Below are 24184 nucleotides of genomic sequence, written 5' to 3' on the forward strand. Positions count from 1 at the left end.
GCATGTGGTATTTGAGCTCAGCACAAAAATACTGGCGCATATTAAGGGCCGCCAACTCTCACGGATTGACCATGAGACTTGAATTGACACTTTTTACATGCTCTCACACCACACATCCATTTTCTCATGCATTGAAAAACTAATTCATAACTGATAACGTCCCGGGCATGAAAAGAGGACACTGCGCACAGACAGACAGCTGCACTGTAAAACACTGCGTTTATTGAGCTCTTTTTGAGCATGCCTCAAAGTAATTTAAAGACACTAGGTCTTCTAAAAATCTACAGTACCTATCACATGAAAAATACGAAAAGAACGATGATGAGGTGTGGAGCACATGGAACTTGAGCCAGAAAAAGGCAGCATCTGTGTCCACTGCCAGGAAAAATCACAACATGCAAAGGTGTGAAACAGAGGACTGGCAGCCATGCACACACAGCTTACTAAGCACAGCCAAGCTTTTGTAGCAGACCCGTTCGGCCACACACACACACACGCACGCACGCACACACTAAAACTTACATCTGGCGGAGGAGAAAGAGTTCTTAAGCAGCCCCGCTGTAGACAAAGCTAGTGTTAGTCAGTTCTTATGTATTATTTATATACATTTGTGTAAGGTGACATATTTTTTGTTTTATTCAGAAGTCAAGCCACATTTGTATAAATGGTGTAGGTTTTAAAAAACATTTTTAAGGCAAAAACCGGACTCTACGTGAATTGAGTCTTAAAAGTGATATACTGATGTGGTATCAGGATTTGCCAAATTGATCAGAGGATGATTTTCTGCAATGTAGTATACACATTTTTGGACACATTTTCTCAGCAACCCTATTTCTAAAACAGCAGTTTATTAATTTCTAATTTCTCATTTAGTTGATATGTTTTATGGACAGACTTTTTTTTAAGGAGTAAGGTTCAAGTTGTAGGAATTGCATAAATGCATTTTTAAGAGTTCTCTTTCTTGATGTTTAAAGATTACTCAATGCATTTACCCTATATAGCATTAAAAGAAAGAAGAAAATCTACAGGAAAACCTTCTCTGAAACATACCAACATTCACAGCGCTTCCAAAAAGTAGAATACGAGAAGTAGAAGTCTAAAAGATTTGACCATCAGCCAATTGCTTGCAGAATTAAGATCCAGCTAAACAGCTATATCTACAAAATCAACAGCATGTCAGCAAATTAGGCTTTTATTGAGAGCCAAAAAAATCACTATGTTGTCTGCTCCCTTTAAAGTAGCTTTGACACTGTTGTGCTGTGTAGCATAGGCAACAGTATTCAGTGTCTTATCTTATTGATGATAAAACTGATTGTGTTTTTATTGGTTAGCCTACAGAGGGCTTTGAGAACTTGTGGGGATGCTGAAGAGGGGGCACAACTCCACCCAGCATTGCCTAAGCCTGGCAATCAAGCTGTGGGGACAAACAACCAAAATAAGTCGCAAATCCATCTTTAAGGCAGCCTGTATGAGATTGTATGTCACTTTTCTTTTTGATGTTTCAAACTCTATGCTGCTCTGTAACAGTGCTACAACTGTTATGAGTAGAGAAAAAAAGAATCAATCCTAAACCATCATGTCAAATGAATGTCATGTCATGTGAAAACGCTCAACATGGGATTTTTTTCATATGGGAGACCTCAGTGTGAATGCCAAAAGCCACCGCCTTACACACATGATTAAAGCCAGCAATCTTGCAGGTGTGAAAAGGGCTTTAGTATGGTGAATCCACTGTGCTTCCGTATTCCTGCAAGCTGACTGAATCCGTGTGGAGTGTCAGTGTAGAGCCTGGTAATGCCTCAGGGGGCTGATTGGGCCATTATAGATGGACAAGAAAAAAAGTCTGCTTTCTCACTTTAGTCAATCAAGTAAATGGCCCCTTGGGTGGCAGGTCTAGGGTACCTAATGGGCTCATCAGAGAGGAGAAGGTTGACAATGGGAATGAGTAGCAAGAGGAAGGGCATAGGCTGACCCACCTTCAACCCTCCTCTACAGCCTTGTGTCCTGCCAAGGACACCCAAATGTCGTGGGAGCCAGCCTGGTCACATATATTTTGCAAGTTGAACATCCGCTCTAGCTTTACAAGGACAGCGACTGAAATGTGGATTTCATGTCACTATAGTTTAGTGTTGAAAACGGAAGAAAATGTCATGATGGGAAAGTTTTAAAAAACAATTCAAAAAATACCTGAATTGTAAGAAAACTCCTAAAATGCATAACGATACACATGGTAATTATGAATATAGAAGAGACTGTCTCCATGATGAAACATATTGGGTAAATGGATAAAAAACATCTGCTACATGACTCAAAAACAAAGAGATATTGTTTCCCCATGTCACTGAGGGGGAAAAAAACAACACTTTCACAGGATCTGATTAATTAATTAAAGACCACATCGCAATGATTTGTGCTCATTTTAAGTTGAACAGAACATGCTACCTATTAGGTACTTGACTTGGTTAACAGGGAGTCATCTACCCAACATCAGTGTGACCTTGTGTCCTGCTTTCAAAAATGTTTAGTATTCACAGCTGAATTTACTGTTACTATTACCAGTGTTATTATAAAATTCATGCCCACAGCACATGTGAATTTAAATCACATGTTCCTTGTATTCACATAACTCATTCTCAGCAGTCACCTCATGTGCTTTTCTATTTGCTCAATGGTGTTTTTTGCCTCCAACGGCGCCTTTGAGGCAGCTAACCCTAACCTTAACTTTAACCATAAACATAACCATTGCCGCGCTGCCTGGGGGGAGACGTTGAGGGCAAAAAAACACCAAAGACCTTTCTGTTTACAGTACATATAGTACTATATGCACTTTTTGCTCGATGTTGTATACTTGCTCATATAGTTACATATTCTACTCTATTAGAAAAAGAAAAAGTGCGGTGTTTGGTGTTTTAAGCCTCCAACGTCGACTTCAAGGCAGCGCTGCGACCGTCGACTTCAAGGCACCTAACCCTAACCTTAACCCTAACCCTAACCATTGCCTAATCCTAGCGCCTGCCAGGCAGCGCTGCCTGGAAGACGACGTGGGGGCTTTAAACACCAAACACCGCACTTTTTCTTTTTCTAATAGAGTAACTATATGTAACTATATGAGCAAGTATAAAACATCGAGCAAAAAGTGCATATAGTACTATATGTACTGTAAACAGAAAGGTCTTTGGTATATGAGCAAGTATACAACTTGTGCTACAGCTCCATCTGCAGAAGTTAAATTGAGCGATCGAAGGGCAACAATCCTTCTGTTAGTGTGTGGATTCCATATTCCCATCGCCACTTCCTCTGTTATCAGTCAATTATTATTTTCGATGTGGATAGTTAAGTGGAAGTGTGTTTGCTTGTAATATACCTCGGCACTGTAAACGTTGAATAAATTTGGAATGTCTCTTACTAACTAGTGAGCGATTTAAAATAATGCTACCTCAAGGCAATTTATGTTATGAAAGATTGAATGATATCACTGTTCACAGTAATAAAGCAGCATTTCCCCCTCTATTTCAAATGAACAGATTCGTTTGAAGGAGTAGCATTTATATACACTCCAGCCCCACTATTAAAACATAATGGGCTTAGACACATTGTAAGCAGCTCGTGTAATAAAATATCAGCTATATAAAGGCATTTTATATGGGTAGTGTTAAAAAAAAAAAAAACGTCAGGTAGCCTAAGCTACTGCCTGAGCAATGCTTAGGAGCTTGACAGAAAAAAAGCCTTTTTCACTTATGGCTTTTAGAACAAACTTGAAGTGGCCAGGGCAAGGAATGGACTAGGATTAAAAATGACCCTGGACTTTGACATAGACCAGCTCACTACAACCTGTGCACAGATACTCCACAGCCCCTGGCACAGTTCTCACGATACCGTAAGGCTGCATTGACTGAACTTGAACTGGAAAAAAAAGTGTGAAAAAAAACATCAGCACCTTGAGTTTTATGTAGGATTCCCTCTGCCCTTACAGATGCCCTTAGCAGAATGTGTTACCAACAACAGCTCTTTTTATCTCAACATACTATATTTAAAAATACAGTTAATTTCCTACTGCTTTATGAACTAGTCTCCTTTTAACATTTTCTAATGTTTCACCTAAATTTGTAATACCCATCTCACATGTCTCAAATACATTAATGTATATTACATATGACATAACATGGCATTATGTGTTTGTTGCACATTCCAATGTTTCCAGACTGTAGCAGTTAGAATATTGTCTTTTTTGATTGAACAGTGTTACAGTATTGGACAGGTCAATTTCAGACTTTTAAGACTCACACTTTAAGAAAATGGCCCAGTTGTTTTGATTATGTTTAAAACCATATTGAAACCATGAAACTCCTCATGTTTCGATGTTCTAATATAACACATTTTTGATTAAACAGTGGTACGCTTATGGTCAATCTTTTATTTAGTTTTTTGACTCTGACCTTTTTTCGTCCACACACACATCCATACGTTTTTTCTGCTAGAAGGTGAAGACAGGTCAGGGAATGCTTCCAGTATACATGTACATGGTGCAGGGTAAAAAGGAGAGAAAATGCAGTATGTTGCTGATCAGGCACCTGAGTCCCATACAGTACTACAAAATAAAACAAAGGCATAAACTACAATGTTTGTGCTTCACGTTGTGTTTTAAAGGTTCCTCAGATTAAAAACAAGTAAATTTAGTCCCAGACTGTCTTCAAAATGATAAGCACCAATTATACTGTAATATTTTGTTGTACATAGAGTTGTACATATTACAAGTATAGGTTTGGGTAGAGCAGTTAGAGGAGTCTGTTTATGAATTAGTGAATATGCATGCTCTGTGTACTTGGTCCAGTCTCATTATGTCAATGATATTCACCTCATAATGCACAATATGCTTTCAGTTTCATAAGGTAATTGTAATGACGATGATGTTATTACTTGAAACCACATGGTTTCTCCACTCACATTCATTGCACTCAGTAAAACCTCACAGTGCACCCATTCTCCTCTCATGTGTGTGCAATATATTAGTTCAGGCTAAAAGAAAAAAAAATGATACACATTGTATCAGTATCAGCTACAATCTAGAGATATACATTACCTCATTATTTAGAATTATTATTTTACATCCCACATCTACATATCCTTGACTTATTTTTTCCCTATCACAGGTTACCCTCTCTTTACAGTATTACATATTACTCATTTTAGTTAGCAGATAAAATCTGCATACCAGAGATGCGCCTTTTTGCCTGGTAATGACAGTTTGAGGTTCAACAATCAACGAATTAAAATTTAAAATCCATGAAATTAAATTGTGATTAATCAACGTGAACAAATGATTGATCCTCATCTAATGAAAGTATTGTATGTGTGTTTTGTGTTGGTATGCCTCTGGCTGCCTGTAATTGTTTCAATTCATTATTGCCTAGATGTGTGTGCTTGTGCTTGTGTGTGTGTGTTTGTGTGGGAGTGAGTGAGTGAGTGAGTGCGTGTGTGCGTGCGTGCGTGCATGTACACACATGTATTTGCATGTGCACATGTGTGGGCTTGTCCAACTGCAGGCTGTTTACAGCATGGATATTATCAGTATGAGTACACAGAGGTGGGTTGTGCTAATTAGTTTTCCCAGCATGCCATTCGAACAGCATGGCAATCACGGTGGGGAATGAATATGGAACAAGTTTCCTATGCACTGATGTGGAGACTCCGGCTTCTGTGTATGAGCACACACACACACACAAACACACACACATACTTGGCAAAAATAGTACAGTACTTTCATTAAAACTTTCCTGCGACACTGCTTTATTCTCATGGGTGCACTATAATTTTGTGTGCATGTACTGTACACTGTGTGTGTGTTTTTTATGTTATTTGCCATTTGTAATTATATGCAAAAGTATGTTAGCTCTCATAATGCATTTGTATTGTATCTCCTTCTAATGTACTGTGCCTCTATCCAGTTCCTCATTTTGATACCAGAGATTGACGGAGCTGTTGACTGGAGCCTTTTACGTGCAGTTCCTTATTATCTTGGTGGCCATGTGCTGTACCCCTAAGATGGCATAAACTTGTACTTGCTTTTTGGAACCATGGTTGTTGCCATGCTGTGTGATAAATGTGTGTAGTACATTTGACAAGTAAATGAGTTTAAAAATCTGGGTTGATTTGACATTTTCTTTTTTTCAATTCTTTTCTCGTTTTCTTTTTAGCTCCGAGACACTAAATCCATCAGTCAGAATACAACACTTCTCAATTTCCTCGCTGAAAAGTGTGAAGAGACTCACCAAGAGATTTTGAGGTTTCCAGATGAACTGGAACATGTCGAGAGTGCCAGCAAAGGTATGTTTCTATGTCTTTATGTATTAAGACCATCACATATCATAGTTCCCACAGGTACATTATAAAAGCACCAACATCATCCGGTTATCAATACAGCCTGGAAAGGCTACAGTATTTACTGTGGGCGATGCAACTACCAAAATATATCCATTAATGCATTGCAGTATATTCATTTATTTATTTGAGTTCCTTTTTAACACGTTTCCACCCTTTACTTATCTGTTTCACTCCTTGACGACAGCTAGCACTCTCTCTTTGTGACAGGAATAGAGTTGTTTGTTTGACCACACTGTCATTCAGCCTGTCAATAAACTAATTCCACTCTAATTCTATTCTAAAGCATTTGGTGGAATCCCTGCAGGCTTATTTACTTTGTTAGTCTCGTAATTGGTTATTTAATCTAATTCAACTAATTATGCACTTGACTGAGGCTGCCAGCCATTGTGTAAGTGGACTGAATAGTCTTCATGCGCTGTATATTTAGATGTCTATATTCACACATTTTGAATTATATCAACTTTGTCATTTCATGGAAATTAATTATTCAAAAAGATGCCAGTTAATTGACTGAGGACTCAGTAACTATTTAAAAGAATAATTCACTCTCAAAATGATCATTTGTAACCCCATGTGACCTTGAAAGAAAATGTGTTTTTCTCGCTCACCTCCATTGTGAACGAAGAATCCAAAAATGGAGAAAAGTGTTGATGAATTGACTCTATTCTCATTTCTTGGGATTTTTCGTTCATTGTGGAGGCATGCGAGAAAAACACATTTTGATAGGATTCATAGTGAGGGTGAACTATTTCTTTAAGGAGTAAGGATGCAAACAAAGGTTTACAGTTTACTGTGGGTACACCATGCTTCTTCTTGTTTTATTGATCATTACATACAATTAAACAGGGTTTTCAATGTGATACTATAACAGTAAAAGAGACTCATTTACATTTTCAGATATTAAAAGTGCAAACATGCCTACAGGTAAATTAGAGGAAGGGTTAACATTTTTTAATAGGCCCGTGATCTTTTAAAAAAAAAATCCATTTCAAATCTTTTTTTTTTTTACCATTAAGAAATGTTTTTTCCCCACACTTCATATTGTTATTGTTTTATTCCATATATTTTACAGTGTCCTTAGCATGTTGAAATTAAATCTCTGCTGACAAGCCTCTAAAAAATGTATTTTATTGGATTTACTTTAAGGCACAAAGGAACCACGTACTGGCCCCATGTCTTTGAAAAGCTTTTACTGCCTGTAGAAACAGTAGAACATCTTTGAATTATTTACCACTATCTTCAGATCATTTACAAGCTTTTAGTCTCCTATCAGGTAAACTTCAACAAAGCTTACTTTTCTGCTTAACACTGTACACTTGACTGACTTGAATGTTTTTTCCCCCCAATCAAACCAAGTTTCTGTTTTATTATTTATTAGTATAGCCACAGTTTGAAAAATCTGTATTGATTATTTGTGAACCAATTACCTCTTACCATGGCAACAACCAACCTTCCTGGGCTTCGTATTATAATAAATACAGTACACACTACAACTTATGTTTACACTTGGACTACATAAAATAAATAATATACCAGCACAATACAGTTACATCAAAACCGAAAATATGACATACAAGTTACAAAACATACAAAACTTTCATCTTGTTATCGGTAAATAGAATTTAAAAAAATCCCCATTGTTGTGCTTACTTAAGTAATAAATCTGATTGCAAATTAATTAATTCATTGTCTTGAGGCTTATACAGTGATGTTGGGGATTCAAATGCAATCAAATGGCCATCTACAACGGTTGGAAGTTGTACAATCAATGTACTTCATTGATAAGTGCAATCAGGCCTGGATAATTTCCCTAGGAAATCATTATTTTCCCTGCCTTGATTGGCTGCTTCAGACATTCACTCATTCAGGGCACAGTTTCTCTAAGACAGAGATGTTCAACAGGGGGTCCGGGACCCCTAGGGGGTCCTCAGAGTTCCTGCAGGGGGGCCACCAAAAAATGTAAAATAATAAATTGTATATATATTAGTGCTGTCAGTTAAACGCGTTATTAACGGCGGTAACGCAAACCCATTTTAACGGCGTAAAATTCTTTATCGCGAGATTAACGTTCTTTTTGGCCTGGCAAACTTTTCGCAAAAATGTTTTTCACATGCTGTTGCAACAACTAATAACGTTAGAAAAACTACAACACCACACCGGATCTAGCTAGAGCGGAAACAAAACAACAGGCACGCCGCACACACTTGTTTGGGCTTGCGAGCCGGCCAAAGAGTAGTAGACTAACTGAGTGGATGGCGAGCGCGAGACGCCGAAATGGATGCCAATAAGATTCTGAATGGAAAGTTTACTTTTAAAAAGTTGCCAAATGGTTCCATTGACTAGACCAAAGTGATCCGTGTGTTTTGTCATTGTGAACTGAGCTATCATCGCACGTCCAGTCTGAAATACCACTTGATGGCCAAGCACACAGCTGATGCAAATTCTCTGGCCCCTCGTCAAAACCAGGCGACAATGGCTTCAGACCATAGACTGTATATTAATATTAACAGTCTATGCTTCAAACAGAAGCACATGGATACCACAACTAAGAACAAACATTTGCACAAAGCAAGCCGATCCACTTTTTCATGTTGATAAGAGCATTAAAATGAGAAAAAATAATAGATAAAGAATAGAATAGATATAAATGTGTGATTAATTGTGATTAATTGTGATTAATTGCGAGTTAACTCTGACATTAATGTGATTAATCACGATTAAATATTTTAATCGTTTGACAGCACTAATATATATATATATATATATATATACACATATCTGAAAGTATACATTAACATGAATACAACATCTTATTTGTTAAGATAAATTTTTTTTAATTTACACAACATTGATGATAGGCTTACTGGCCTATAGGTAAGGTAGCCATCCACAGATACAGTTACTGTTCCACATTTTAATATTAAAACATGATGTATAAATATATGAATATGTCAACAATTATTATTTTAACACCTTAGTATTGTATGCACCATATAAAGGTATATTTAAAGGCCCTCGGCAGCCCTACACGTTATTGTAGGCCCAGTTTAATATGCAACTCCATTTTATACATTATATATAGTAAGGGGACCCTGCTCCGTCTCAGCTGAGGGGTCCTTGCCCTAAACACGTTGAAGACCCCTGCTCTAAGACATTGGATCACTGACTTGCTATCGCCTGAACACAATTTGTATTTCACAACCCATCAAAATGATGCATGTGTTTTTCCCACACTAATTCAAAATATATTTCAGTTTTACATCAGGCCTATACATATTTAAATGAAAGGTAATTAGTAATGATTGCTAATTGCATCATTGATTATTAATTTCTTTTGTCTAGTGGCCTACTAAAGCATTTAGTGATAATGGTTACAGGGAGCAATAAAAGCCTTTTTTAGTACTTTTAGAGCATATATCCTATACCACCGTACTATGTATCTGTTGATATTATATGTATCACTGGAAAGTTTAACTACAGTAACATAATAATAGTTGCTTGACTAAAATGGTTTTTGTTTTGACCATTATGTCTTTCACATCTCAACTGTACAGCAAAAGCATGACTCTATATCGTATCACATCAGAAATCAGCTCCGTTGTTTTTATCTAACTAATTTGCAATCTTAAAAACAAGTATGCCCGTTGTTTTGTGACCAAGAGTTAGCAGTGAGAAGAGTAATGGCTCTTTTCACTGAATATGCAAAAGCCTGTCACAGCTTAGCTTAGCGCAGGTTGCCAGCGCCATTCAACTATATTGTTCAGGGAGACACAGAAAGCTCAGGGGCTGGCTGAGATATTGTCAATAAAATAAATCATAAAGTTTAGAAAGAATAACAAACGCAAAGTCCGATGACATCATTCACCTACATATTAGTTAGCCATGTGGAGTTACCGCTGGTAGAGAGGAGAGGATAGTTTGTTTACAGCAGCAACCAAGTTCACAAGATTTCGTCCAAATTTCAAGATTCGTGGCAAACTAAGATAAACAGACTCCAAACCAACAGCTTTCACTTATACTGCTTCTTGCAGAGCAGCACGTTGTGTAAAACAGCTGTGGCGGAGAGAGGCCGCAAGCAGACAAAGCAGATTGTAATATCGGTTCCTAAATGTGTATGCCTGTTAAACAGGTAAGTATTGATAAAGTATTGGCTTTTTACTCACAAAGGTTTTATTGCACTTATAGTAACGAGCGTAACTTTGTTGTCATCTGCACCAGGGGCCATTGATAATCCTCTCTGTATCGTTCCCAGTTTGGTACATGTGCTGCATGTTGTAACATACTATACCTCTCGGCTCTGCCTTGTGTGAAGCGCGGACATCGGCGTTCAGAATTCCATCCATCTTCCAAAATGCAATGCTTGTATCCAAATAAAATATGCTTAAAGCTGAATGGTATTTACTCTGGTTTACCTGGACATAGTCCTCCTGCAATACCGAAACTAATCGGCATTTGAATAGATGCAAATACGGTAGGCTGGGTTTGCACTCTCCCCTGTGGAAAGTTTCCTGCTGTGACTGAGTAATGTGAAAAGTTTCACTTAATTTAAAAAAATAACATATTATTTGGCAGGGGATACATTGGAAAGTGTAAAATATAAGGATTCTGTCAAAAGCTTTGCCATGCCTGTATGATAAAAACTTGTGAAGCTATAAATCTAAATACATAACATTTATTTTTATCCTGCTGAGCTACAGCGGCGGGGCTCTCGACTCCAGAGGGTTAACAAAGCCCAGCGCATAGTGATGTTCCCATAGGAAATTCTTCCTTTCTCCTAGGATTCAGCCATTGTCAAAGCCTACCTGTCAATTTTAATTAAAATTCACATGATTATGTAAGGAGGTATTGGCAGCAAGCTGCAGATGTTCCAGATAGGACCTGGACAAAGGGAAGAGCCATTCTTTTAACAATGCACTGTGGACACATGGCTTTTTTGAGCAGAAAATAATTGTGTAATATTAGTAAAATAAGTATACTCTGGTATTCATTAAACTTTTAGAAGCTCACGTTGTTCTTACAACCAAACAAAATGTAGGCATATTTAAAAACATTTGTCAATGATGTCTAAAAATACCTCTAGCTATTTCTTTTACTTTTAGCAATTAAACTTGTAATTTGCTGATTTGAGCCTATGCCTATTTTCTTTTCTCAAACTGTTACACAGCTAGGCTGTGGCATTTTATGAACACTTAGATAAATTCATTTTAGGTGCTTATTAAATTAATGTCTGGCACAAATGCTTTACAATTACAGTTTTTGGGCCCTATTTTAACGATCTAAGTGCACGGTGTGAAGCGCATGGCACAGGTGCATTAAGGGCGTGTCCAAATCCACTTTTGCTAGTTTGACGGTGGAAAAAAGGGTCCGTGTGCCAGGCGCATGGTTCTAAAAGGGTTGTACTTAATGTCTTCATTAATTCATAGGTGTGTTTTGGGCGTAACATGCAATAAACCAATCAGAGTCATCTCCCATTCCCTTTAAAAGCCAGGCTCGTTTGTACCTCGAGGCATTGCTATTATGATGACGGATTTGCACCGTAATATTTTTATTTGTAATCTTTTTCTTAATCCAAAATGTGTGTGCTGCTGCGCTTCCCTGTGTGTGTGTAACAAGCATAGTGTGCGCTGTGCGTAAGCATAGGCGCATTTTACTAATTTGCTGTTAAAATAACAATGAAATGCTGCGTTATTGACTTTTTGTTTTTTGTTTTTGTTGGTCAATGGCGCGATCACTTCCTGCTGCCTCAAGATAGCAATACGCCAAGAATTCACCTGAACACACCTCCCTGTAAGACCAGCACACCCATGGGCGCAAAGATGGGCGCAGGTGCATTTGCTATTTAAACGATGTGGGCGCTGGACGGGAAATTGACAACTGCATCGGTCTTAAACTAGCAAAGACACTTGCGTCGGGCTTTGCTTTGCGCTGTGGCGGGTGCAAGATAGGGCCCTTTGTATCATAGGAGTCCTTCAGCACCCATATCCCCCAATGTTCATAACATAGTGAGCTAGAAAAAGCTTGATAGCCACTTTAAAAACCCTGCCAACATCAGTGCAGTCATGAAATCACAAAATGAGAATGACTACTTGTTTACTGGATGTGAACTTTACTTCAAGATAATTTGCATGCAATCAAGCAATTCTTTGTTGCAGTGCTAGTGGAGGAGTATTCTGCTAAAACAAAAATGCTGTGTATTTTTTTTGTAATTATCCTCGATCCATTGCACTGTAATACTCCTTTGTTATGAGTCACTTTGGACAAAGTGCATGTCAAATGAATGTAATGTAATGAGGTCCGGCTCACAGTAATGTAGCGCAGCACTTTTCCTTCACTTTCTTTGATCTGGTTTTCTTGGTAGTGACAATGCCTTTCCATCTTGATAACCTCCATCAAGGAGGTTATTAGCAACATATCTTATACAAAAAGTAGGTAAGTAAAAAGTAATAAATACCTTAACAATCTTAATAAAATGTGTTAAAATGTTTGGCCAAGGGCAAATTATTCTTTTTTGTGCATATAGGACCATTATTGTTGCCATTGACAAAGCACATTGCTTCTGTGACGACTCCTGTTCTGCAGAACTGTTAATCATGGGTTTAATACAAATGTATCACTACCTGATTTTCTTTATGTATATTGTGATGCAAATCCAGACGCAATTTAAAACTTCTTATATATGTCCATTATTAAAACATCCTACTGCATATTTTGATAACTGTGCAACCTTTGTGGAGGTGTATGGTCTCTGAGCACTTTCTTGTTTAATATCAGTGTTTTTATTCTTATATTAGTAGTACATTAAGTAAAAATAGAGAACCTCATCATTTTGTGAGCATTTTTGCCACTTATACCTCACATGAATCTCAGCCATAGGTGCCCTTTCAATAGCTCATGTGAGCTAGTTGTATAATGTGAGTGCCATGGTGATGGATGTATAGATGGATGCTATGATCAGGTCATAACAATGCAAAGGCATTTCCCATCAACTTCCCTCTCCTCATCTGCCTGCCAAGTGAGTAGTCTTCAACATAGACCAGTATTTTCTTTGAATCTTCCTAATTCTTCAAGGATAATACACCACTGAATAAGAGTGAAAATAATACTGAACATACAGTATACTGTATGTACTGCATGTATGAAGGTTTTATTTGCAAAAAGTATCAATGAAACTGGTGTTGCTTTATTCATTTTAAGACTCTGCTCTTGAAATTTACATGAACAATTCATATACTGTATATGTGTTCATTCATATATGTACTATTGGAGACTATAACCATTTGAAATGTAGTCATATAATCCACTATTTTCATACCCCTGACCTCATCTTAATAGCAGCGGCAAAGCCTGGAGAGACGTGTCATTGGCCAATTTGCCTTGTTAAATCCCCCCCAGAGATGAATATGTGGGGCCTGACAATGGGAACTAAGTCTGTGTGGTGATTCCACTCAATCAGTGGTGCACTGACAATCTGTCTTGACAATCCGGGAAAAGAGGAAATATGACACAAATGTTCTCATAAATCTATTTAGTATAAGGCATAGCCAAGGGCAAAGTACTTTGGAGCCTGTGAGAGAGAAAATGGAGAATGAGGGGAGAAAAAAAAAGATGAACTCTGAGGATATTAATACCGCTGTGAATCTATCTATTATCCACATTCATTTCAAGGCACTGCAGCATAATAAAGCAGTGCCCATTTCCCATTTAAACTCATAGCAGTACTTGGCTCTGTATTACGTAGACAAAATGCCTTTCTGGATGGGGTGGAACACAGAAGAGATCATTTGTCTTTTGGTTTCAATGCAGTTGCAGGGAATCATGGGGTTGAGAAGATATTCCCTCATGCCAGTTCGGGGAGGGTATCTTACTAAAGCAGCTGCAGAAGCTTGAGAAAGAATTGACGTAATTCAAGCCACGCACTTAAGTACTTCTGTGCCATGCATAAATGTTCTTTTTTTTTTTTACTTAGAAGATGTTTGTCTCTGAAAGAAAATCAAAATTTACATTTGAAGTTGATACTTTGCACTAAAGCAGTCGCTCCATCATTTATTTTACAGCTGAAGTGTTGACTCACAATTTAAAAAATTGACAACAGATGGGATAATGAGAAAAACCACAGTAATAGTCTTAGGGACATTTTGAAAGTGCCTTGCTATAGCATCTGGGCTGTGCTAGCAAAAAACCAGCAACTACATCAAAAGCACTATATTATAATATGACATGCTATTTTTGTTGGACGTGTGTTATTAACTGTGCATTTAAAAGAGACCTGCCCTACTTTTTTTCATATTTATTTCTGCTATCAATCATATTGCATGAAATTTGTGGACGTGCATTGCTATAGCAACCACTTGCAGCTAGTGTCTCTGCTGACTAAATGAAATATGGAGTCAATGTTAGCTAGATTGTGGATTGGCAAACTGTCGCTACTGCTGTAAAGCCAACCAGTTGGGAGCAGCCATCATATAAGGCAAACGGACAAACTGACCTATTGAAAACAGCAAACAGTGAAATAGCAAATCTGACGTTATTACTCACTTGTCCATCAGGAAGAGGGCCCTCATCAGTTTAGAGGTTTCTGCAGAGTTGAAACGCCTCACCGATGTTAACAAGGCTCTTCCCTCTCTTCTGGTCATACAACTTCTTTTTTAAATTTGTATTCTTCAGTCCTTTTCTCTGCCAACTCTTCTTGTTGATAACTCTTGGCTGGCCACTGCCTCACCCCTCTCCCCCCGCCCCATCACTTGTTTGCACTCGCCACCTGTTGCTGATTGGCTGGAATAGTGTTGTGTGGCTCTTGTGCACCTTTCTGTTTGTTTTCAATTTACACAGTCAAGGCTGTGTAGGAACACTAGATTTTTTTCCCAGCTGACACAGAAAATAGAGAGCTAGGTGACCATGAGGAGATATTCGCTGAATTTGACAAAAAGTGTAATGGATTAGCATCGCTTACTACACCTTTAAGTCAAATGTAGTGCTGCCTGTTTGACCTAGAATATTATTTAGAATATCATCTGCTTGCTTGGCAACCTTCATGGTTTTCCCAGAAGATGTCTGATTTTAATAACTCTTTCTAAGTGATTGTGCCATATTTTTTTAATTTCCCCCAAATTTAAATCTAAAATACAGCATATTAATTTACTATTTTCATCAAATAGACAAACCCATAAAAATCAGGCTGCACTTTCAGTGCTATGTTCCAATAGGTTTCTTATCAGCAAAGTGTACACATCAGAAATGTAGTCGCTATGGCAACATAGGGCCGCAGCTATAACCTTTGTTATAATGTAATTTGTAGAGTATGTTTATTAAAAAGACATATCTATTTGATTCTATATTTTTTCTCACAGTAACCTTACTATTGTCTCATGAATACAAACTAAATCCTAGTAGCAACCCTTTCCTATTGCAAGGTTATTTGATTCAATAACAACATCTAACGCATGCTTATTAGGGCTTCACTGTGACATATTAGTATACTCAATCTTTGTTTAGAAATTGTTGTTTTGTTCAACAGCTGAGCTAGCTGGCTAATGTATAAATCTTTTGGAGACAGTGAATTAGAGATGGTGAACGAACTGTAGTAAATGTTCCTCATCAAATTGAGTAGCCTAATAATTGTTCCTCTTCATAATAACCATCTAGGAATAAACAATAGTTTTTGTATACATCGACTACCAAGTGTGAAATAAAAAAATAGTCTAAAAAAACTAGTGTACTCCTATGTACACAAGAAAGGAATAGCTTATTTACCTGGTTCTCTGGCTTAATTCTTTGGCAGGTCTTTCTCCCTTGTGGGTTACAACCCCTGACGAGGCATTCTCCAATTATAGGAGACAGACACTTACAGGAAGTGAGCCGCAATATCACCCGTGTCCCCTGACCTCCACCAGTGTTACCTGTGATTTGTCAGTATGCGGTATCAAGCTCCTTTTCTTTAATTTTGATATCTGACCACTTTTTAATTTCAGTAATAGTTTGACTCTCTGGTTTGGCTCTCTGAATTAGCAGCTTTCATTACTGCTGTGATAGCAGCCAATTGGAAATTGGGAGTGTTACAACGACGACTACCAATAACACCAACATCAGACCATCTCAACCTTTAAAAAAATAAATAATAATAATGTATTTCACACTCAGTGAAGATTCCCATTCTTAGATTTGTAGTCAAACTTTCTTATTCTCCCTTAGAAGTAATTGAATGACAATCTGATTTAGGTGCATATTAATATTCTCAGTGGGAATTCCATTTGCCGTTTAATAGTGGGAGTTAATAGGGTGTTGTATGAGGCTGAGGAAGTGTTGTGTGCAATTTATAAAGTAGGAAATTGCATGTAGGTAGACGTAAAGACGGTTCCTAAATTGCGATATTTTTAAAGGTATACCGCCTTTATCTTTAGTATTCATTGTTTTTATTGTAATGCGACCAGCATCAGAGAAGCTGGTCATGACTGGGAATTATGAGCAAGACAAAAACCAGTGTGCATATAACTCCAGAAGTTGGTGGCGATTCACCTAACCTAACAGTGGTACAATGACCCAGATCACACACCCAAGACAACAGTGGAGTGGCTTTGTCTCTGTATGTTCTTGAGAAGCCCTGCCAAAGCCTGGATTTAAACCCCTTTGAAAATCTGTGGAGAGACCTGAAGATTGCAGCTCACTGATGCTTCCCATCCTGTCCGACTGAGATTTAGAGGGTCTGCTGGGATGCCGAGAAAAAGCCCATATCTCAGATGATTTGAAAACTACAGTCAGTAGTTTGCCCTGTAGGGCAAATGTGCACCATCAATGTACGTTCACTAAAAGTGCGTGTTTTTGACACTGACAGGTTCAGATTGTTATTATAACTATATTATGGGAAGATGGTATAGTCTGTCAGTCTGAAATCTCGCTAGGTGACTAGCCGCTGGAAGACAGTGGCACAGAACCATGGTTGTATAGTGTGGAACAGGAATGTGAGTTTGCGCAGCTTTCATAGACATTACCTTTGAATACGGACAGGCTGAATTTGAGGCTAGTTGTGCTACAGCTGACATTACAAATGGATCTTAACACTGCGGTCGATACACTGCCCCTTGCAGACCGTCGGGTCTGCAGCGACCAGATCAGACTACAGCCCACCAAAGAGGAGAAGAAACCCTATACCAAAACACTTTTTCTTAAAGAAAAATGTTGTTCCAAGAATGGAGAGCTGCAGACAGAGCGGAGGTAAACTAATGCTATTAAATAAAATTACTGTGTTGACCTGACTTCAGTAAGTTCAAACAAAAGCATTGCAGGATAATGACAGCTTCTCCATCTTCCCATCATGTAGTCAGACAACTATAATAACAATCTGAGTCAGGAGCAAAAAACAAGCACCGTTAGTGGACGTGAAGTCATTGACGGTGCACATTTGCACTATGCGTAGAATTACATTGCAGCCTGGTTACAGTGTTCTCGTTCAATACTCGACTAGTTTTAGAAAATCATGTTCACATTAGTTACTTAGACACAAATCCATGGGAAAATAGTTTGAAAATTACCGAAAATACTCTTTAAGGTATACTCATCCCTGGACCCTAAAAGTGTTGGAGCAGGATCAGCGAGGCCAGCCGTTTAAATGGACAGTCTGTCATGAAGAATATTAGGAACAGGAAACAGACCTGTCGAGCTCCACCAGCTCAGGATGAGTGATGAGCTCTAGAGAGTTTTCGTTTTTCTTTTTACTCACTTCACGGTGGATGAGTAGTTCATTGTGAGACCAAAACAACTATTCTCTCTCCCTTTTTTTCTGTCTATCTCTCTTTCCCTCCACTTCTGATTTCTTACATCACCACTTTGGCCAGCCAGTATGAATGTAGACTGAGATAGACACATGCAGGGAGGCCAGCAGCCCTGCTTAGCATCAGGCTCCACTCCGTGACAGCAGATTTCAATGAGAGGTGACAATGGGTACCAGGAATGAGAATAATGCTGTTTGCCAGCCTAGAAATTCAGCCTGTCACAGTAGACCATTTCCCATGCTGGGAGTATTTCATGAGCTGAGTTGAACAAGTAAGATTAATTTCAAATTCAACTCTTTCTGTCCTAAATCATAACTAGAACTAATCCACCCCTGTAGATTTAAAAAAAAAAGAAGTAGTATTTTCAGAATTTATCAGTAGCTAATCGACAAACTGGCCCAAGGTAACAGCTCTTATGGGTAACCTGCATTCTATCAATTTAATATTCACTCAGATCTTTCTAACACTGCCAAGTGTAAAGTCCTGTTCAATGACATACAGTGATTGAACTCAGATGAAGCAAATCCCGAGGGTAGCTAGCCATTGTGCCTTTGCAGTAAAGGGAATGTAACCTGGTGTCACAGGGGCACATGGGGGAGCAGAATTGTTTACTTTTAAAGTCACGACTGGTGCTGATTCCTTTGAAATACACATTACCATGTCATTGTTAAGATATCCAGGGTTTGGTTGTTTGCTCATTTTAAGAATGTCTCTACAGACCACCTTCTTCTCAAGGTCTGGGCTGAGCAGTGATGGAAGCACAATTATGTGCTTCCCTGTTGTGAGAGGACTCCCCCAATGGGCAACAATTCTTTAGCAACACACAAATATTATCTATAAATTGTACTTACCTCCTTCCTCTTCTACAATATATGCCTTTTTTTCTTTTTTCTTTTTCTTTTTTACATGTTATAACCTGAATTATTTACCAATTTGTTCATTTCAATCTTATGTTTAATTAAAACATTTTTTTTTTAAACTTTTTTATAGATTTCACATAATACTCTACTTGAAATCTTTTGAGTATTAAATACCCACTGCCTGTGGGTTTGGTGGTTCTGAAACATTTGTAGCTCTCTCGTTTAATTGTTATTAGCTAGTCATATTGGATTCACAACAGTTACAATTGATTACAGTGACAACCCAGAGTCACTGCAATGCACATATCAAAACACCATATGAACTTCTCAAACCACTAATACAGCATAATCCACTACTTTGCCTCTGATCCGTATTATTCAGATTGCTAAATACAAATCATCATAAAACCACCTGCCTCATTTAGCAGCATTCGTGGGTGGCAGGTGGTACTCGTATCAATTACAGTCATGTCTATTTTTTCCCCCTGCAGAAATGTTAATGGAGAAGATATATTTACATTTTAATTAGGCTGATTTTTCAACTTTAAATGTATAAGCAATGCTGTCATCTGGAATTGTCCCGTCTTATAGCACCACCTTTTAAGACCAGAACAGTACTCTTCCTGTACCAAAGTCTGACTGATAGGTTCCATGCTACTTTATTCCTCAGTGGTTTAGATCTCCAGTGATTGGCTGAGCACATTATCACAATGCTTGACATCTGCACTCAGTTAGGTTATATCACAAAGTGATAGAGTGCACTTGATTTGCAGTGTGCTTTGTGCATTGATAAAAGCTTGTAACATTAGATGCCGCAGATGCAATGCTTTTGACCTATCATAACAAATGTTGAGCAACAAAACTGCCATACAGTATTCTTCAATTGTAGTAGTCACTGACAGGACATTTTACTAAGCATGAGAGAACTTTAAAGTTGTTTTCATAGAGAAACGTGTCCGTCAGGCGATTCTGATAAGTAAGATAATGATGAGGATTGTCGTACAAATGAGCAGGAAATTGAGTTTTCTCTGAGGTGATCCCTGTGCCCTACAGATAAGGCCCTGTTAAGGCTCTACAATAACAAGTGCATGGATTTGTAATATTGACTGACTGAAAGAGCATAATCTACAGTACAATATTTCCACCCTGTTTAGGATTTATGTTGTGTGCTTATGTGATGACTCAGTGGTGAGATCTATATTAAAAAAGGCTTCGCTTGCCAAAGAGGTATCATACTATTGTTAAATACTCATTTTAGCATTACCATCTCCTCTACAGACCACTTGTATTATCTATTTTCAAATCAAGCAGAAGTTGGATATGAAATGTTATTTTATGATCCAGGGATGATTGGTTCATGGAAATGACCAAAGCCTGAAAAAAATAGAGAGACTTTTGAAGGGACCAACATTTTCGTCTTTTTTTTATTTCACATCCCAGTCATGGTCCAAATGCAATTTCATAAAATGTTCATTTCATCATGTCATTTAAGATCCAAATGTTCTCTTATAATAACCTAATGATAACTTAATTTCTTTATATTAGAACGTGCCACAAATAACCTTGCAAAACAGGATAATGCCAAACAAGACATCACAGTGTAAATACAATTTCACAAATGCAATAAGAACTGTTATATTAATAAACTGCCATCAAGCAAAAATGTGCCTATGGGGGAAAAAAAGGCACCAAGAAGTTCACCCCAACTTGACTGATTTTATAAATGGCAGTTTTGTTCTTCAAACACATTTGAGTATAAAAAAAAAATTGGTATAAATCTATTTTGGTGACCAAGTATTGACTATTTACAGTAGGAGAGAAGTAAAATATTTAAATCACTTCTTAGGTTGTGTGATTTTTTTTCACTGCCTTAAAAGTGAAGATGTAATGCTCTTGTCTCAGCATCATGTAGGCAGAAATTGGCTTTAAGTGTATCTCAAAGATTAGGCATGTGTGCCTATGTGTTGGTGTTGCTGCACATCTGGGTGTTATCCTCTTATGGTATTATTCTTAAGAGCATGGCCTCCTGCACAACCAAATGCTAGCAACAGAAGCAGACACCTTTGATTTTGTTAAACAAATGACCAAAAAATATTTCAAATCACATTTTTAATTGTAGTTTTCCTGTCAGATATGAATAGAGACATGCATTTCGGATATTCACAGACTTTAGTCATGGTTGTATGCGTAAATAAAAAATAGGCTTGTGACATTGTTTTAATTTAGCCGAAATGGAGTTTAAAGCTCTCATTTTGCCAAATCACAACATGCCATGGAGAAACACATCATACCAGACATGCTATTTAGCCAGAAAGGCAATAGATCATGTACCGACTAGGTGTTCATTGCAGTAAAGTGCCTTAGTTTTCTTTTCATTCCTTCCCACAATCTCTACCTCTATTGACCACTGTTTGAGAAAACGTGCCTGTGGCTCAAATGCTGTCATAAGAATCTGGGCAGCTTTCACCAACCTCTGCACGTCAGTGGGGGTGAGAATTGATTTTAGATACTAAATTGGGTCATTTTTATCATGGGCTGTCATCAATACAAATTTAAAAGCATGGCCTGAAGCGAGTACTGCAGGGCTGGAGTTTTACTAGGCCCAGGGGAGCCTACTCCCCTGTGCCCCTTTCACTTAATGCATGCCACTATGTGTGAGGATTCCACCATCACTAGTGATTTATACCCTCCAGAGGAGCAAAGACATGGCAGTACATAGGCATTCACTGCCTGTATTGCAACATTTATATGGAAAATTATAAGGAAATTATAGACTGCTGAATTTCAAAGTAATCACAGCTATATTGTTGGGAATTAATGTATAAAACATGGTGCCTACAGTAGTGCCATCACTGTGTGTTTACAGTGATGTGGCTCATTGTTCTGAGGGAGGTTAGTGTAACTGAGGCAAAGAATCACTGTAACCAAAGCTTTTGGTGCCTCACCAGTTTTTCTCATCTGTGTATTTTGGAACGTAGGATGAAAACAGGTACATTTGTTTCGTATACTCTAGCCAAACTGCTTCCTTTGTGTAGCACAGACCATATTGCTTTTGTTTGCCTTTATGATGTAAATCATGCAGATCTCCTCTAATTTTGTCCACAGGCTTTATGGAATGAGTTTAATTTAGCAACCAGCCCTTTATTTCCAAAATAAATCTAACAGGTCCCGACTATGACCTTTCTCTTACATGTTGATGATTTGCATTTTCCACCTTCTTTTTTCCCATCTCTGTGATATGGAGTCACACTGTGTGATCCATATTCAAATATTATTTAAATCAGTTGCACTGCATTTGCATTTGAAATTGAGGATTTGAAGCCAGGTCCCCTGCATACTGATCAGAGGGACAACCTTCATTTGAGTGAGGGTGGATATTGCAAATAAATGGGACAGGGTATTAATAATGAAAGGAGTGTTCTATATTGCGTACTGCCGTAAAGGAGTGTTTTCCCTTCCATGTAATGAATCTGATATCATGCTCAACCCTTTTGCTTTCAGCTCAGGAAATGATTTTACTCTCTTCAAATAGAGAGACTCAGCCATGGTGTCACTTTTAGGACAAAAGTACACACAAGATGGCAGCTTGTTCAAAGCCTCTTTGTGGCCAGGTAAAACACCCTAAACATACACAAATAATGCTGTTTTGTGCTCTGCAAGCCAAATAATAGTTATATGGCAGCACTATTGTGAGTTTAGATTGATTAACTACTAATTTGAGTAACTGTGAGTCAGCTGCTTATATTACTTTTAGTTAAACTACAGTAAAACCTGTATAACACTGTGTCATCAATAACTAAATGATTAACTGATTGTGGGGAAAAAATCAGTAAAAAAACAATCTGTTTCTATAAATACTGCATTGGATTTTTTAATTAACCAAAACCAATGTATACAGGGCTTACCGACACATTTGTATAATTGTGTTTTAAAATAAGGGAATAAAGTCTTTATTTTGATCTTTCTTTACGTGTATTCATTATAATTGTAGGCACTAACATAACTGAGCTTGCAAACACATATTACATATCAGTGAATCGTTAACAATAGAGTTGCTCTTTATTGTGTTTCTGGAGTTTTGACCTCTTTGGACTTCTTCCCTTATCCATGCACATTGGAAGTAGGTGAAGTTGTGCTAGAAATCCCTACTCTGCTTCTCTAGAACAGGAACTAGTTTGTGAAAATGTTAGCTAGCAAAATGATCAGCACCATGGAGTAATGTATTGGCCCCAGTTGTCCACAGTTGTGAAGCAAGTACTTTTCGCTGTATTTCAATATACTGTCTTGTTAATTGTACCCTTATTAAAGAATTGCTACCTCAAAACCTATATGAATACTACTAAAACATAGATTGGCTGATCAACATGAAACAAATTCCCATGCTGATTTTTAATTTGTTCTGACCCTCTTAAAGACATTTTTCATTTGTAGTTATTCGTTAATTTGTATTTTAATTTATTTTTACATTTCAAAATTGAGACTACTTATGTTGTACTACTTGTGACCAAGACTAAAATGTTGTGCAGAGGAAAAATATGTGTGCCAGTTAGCAACCATGACTCAGGTGTATTGGTGTCCTTAGTTTTCTTCTCCTTTGCCTTGACATGGCATACCAGCTGAGACTTGCTTCTTACAGAAAGGTCTGTTTTTATTCCACCGACTGAAGCAAAGGTAAGGAGGGACAGAATCGATTGTTGTGGGCCAAATTGAACCTGTGTCGAGCTGCAGGCAGCCACGAGATAAAGCCTCTGACGGTGTCTGCTGTGTTTATCATCAGGTGGCCTTTTCTGTGTGTGCTATGCTGCGATTTTGATGTGTTAAGTCATAATAGGGGAGCCACCATTCTTTGGAGGCTGCCAATAAAATCGCAGACAGAGGGGATTATGTTTCATGTCAGCCCATTATTGTTTCCAGCTTCCCCTGTACGTTTTTTTTTTTCACCTGGAGAGGCCTCTACCTCAATTTTGCTGCTTTTTACCCAGCTTTGCCTTGCTCCCTTTTTTGTTCATTTTCAAGAGGCACGGTTTTCAGTGTGATGCTCTTTAAATCTGTTTGCATTTTATTTGATTGTGGGCCTTGACTTGCTCACAGAAGTCTTGCTGTCATTTTTTAGGACAACTGTACAGTGCAAGCTATATCAGCAGCTGTCAATCTACTTTTTTACCTGTTCACTCTACA

At 37.9% G+C, this 24184-nt stretch overlaps 1 protein-coding gene across 1 annotated transcript in view; it reads left to right on the plus strand.

The window, feature by feature from the left end:
- diaph2 (diaphanous-related formin 2) overlaps positions 1 to 24184 on the plus strand; it is a 412425-nt gene that overhangs the window by 257740 nt on the left and 130501 nt on the right. Inside the window, exon 25 of the mRNA XM_078261409.1 lies at positions 6195 to 6324. Coding sequence (XP_078117535.1) covers positions 6195 to 6324 — 130 coding nt within the window. The remainder of the gene's footprint in view (positions 1 to 6194; positions 6325 to 24184) is intronic.

This window comes from Sander vitreus, chromosome 10, assembly GCF_031162955.1.
Source record: "Sander vitreus isolate 19-12246 chromosome 10, sanVit1, whole genome shotgun sequence".
Taxonomy (NCBI): domain Eukaryota; kingdom Metazoa; phylum Chordata; class Actinopteri; order Perciformes; family Percidae; genus Sander; species Sander vitreus.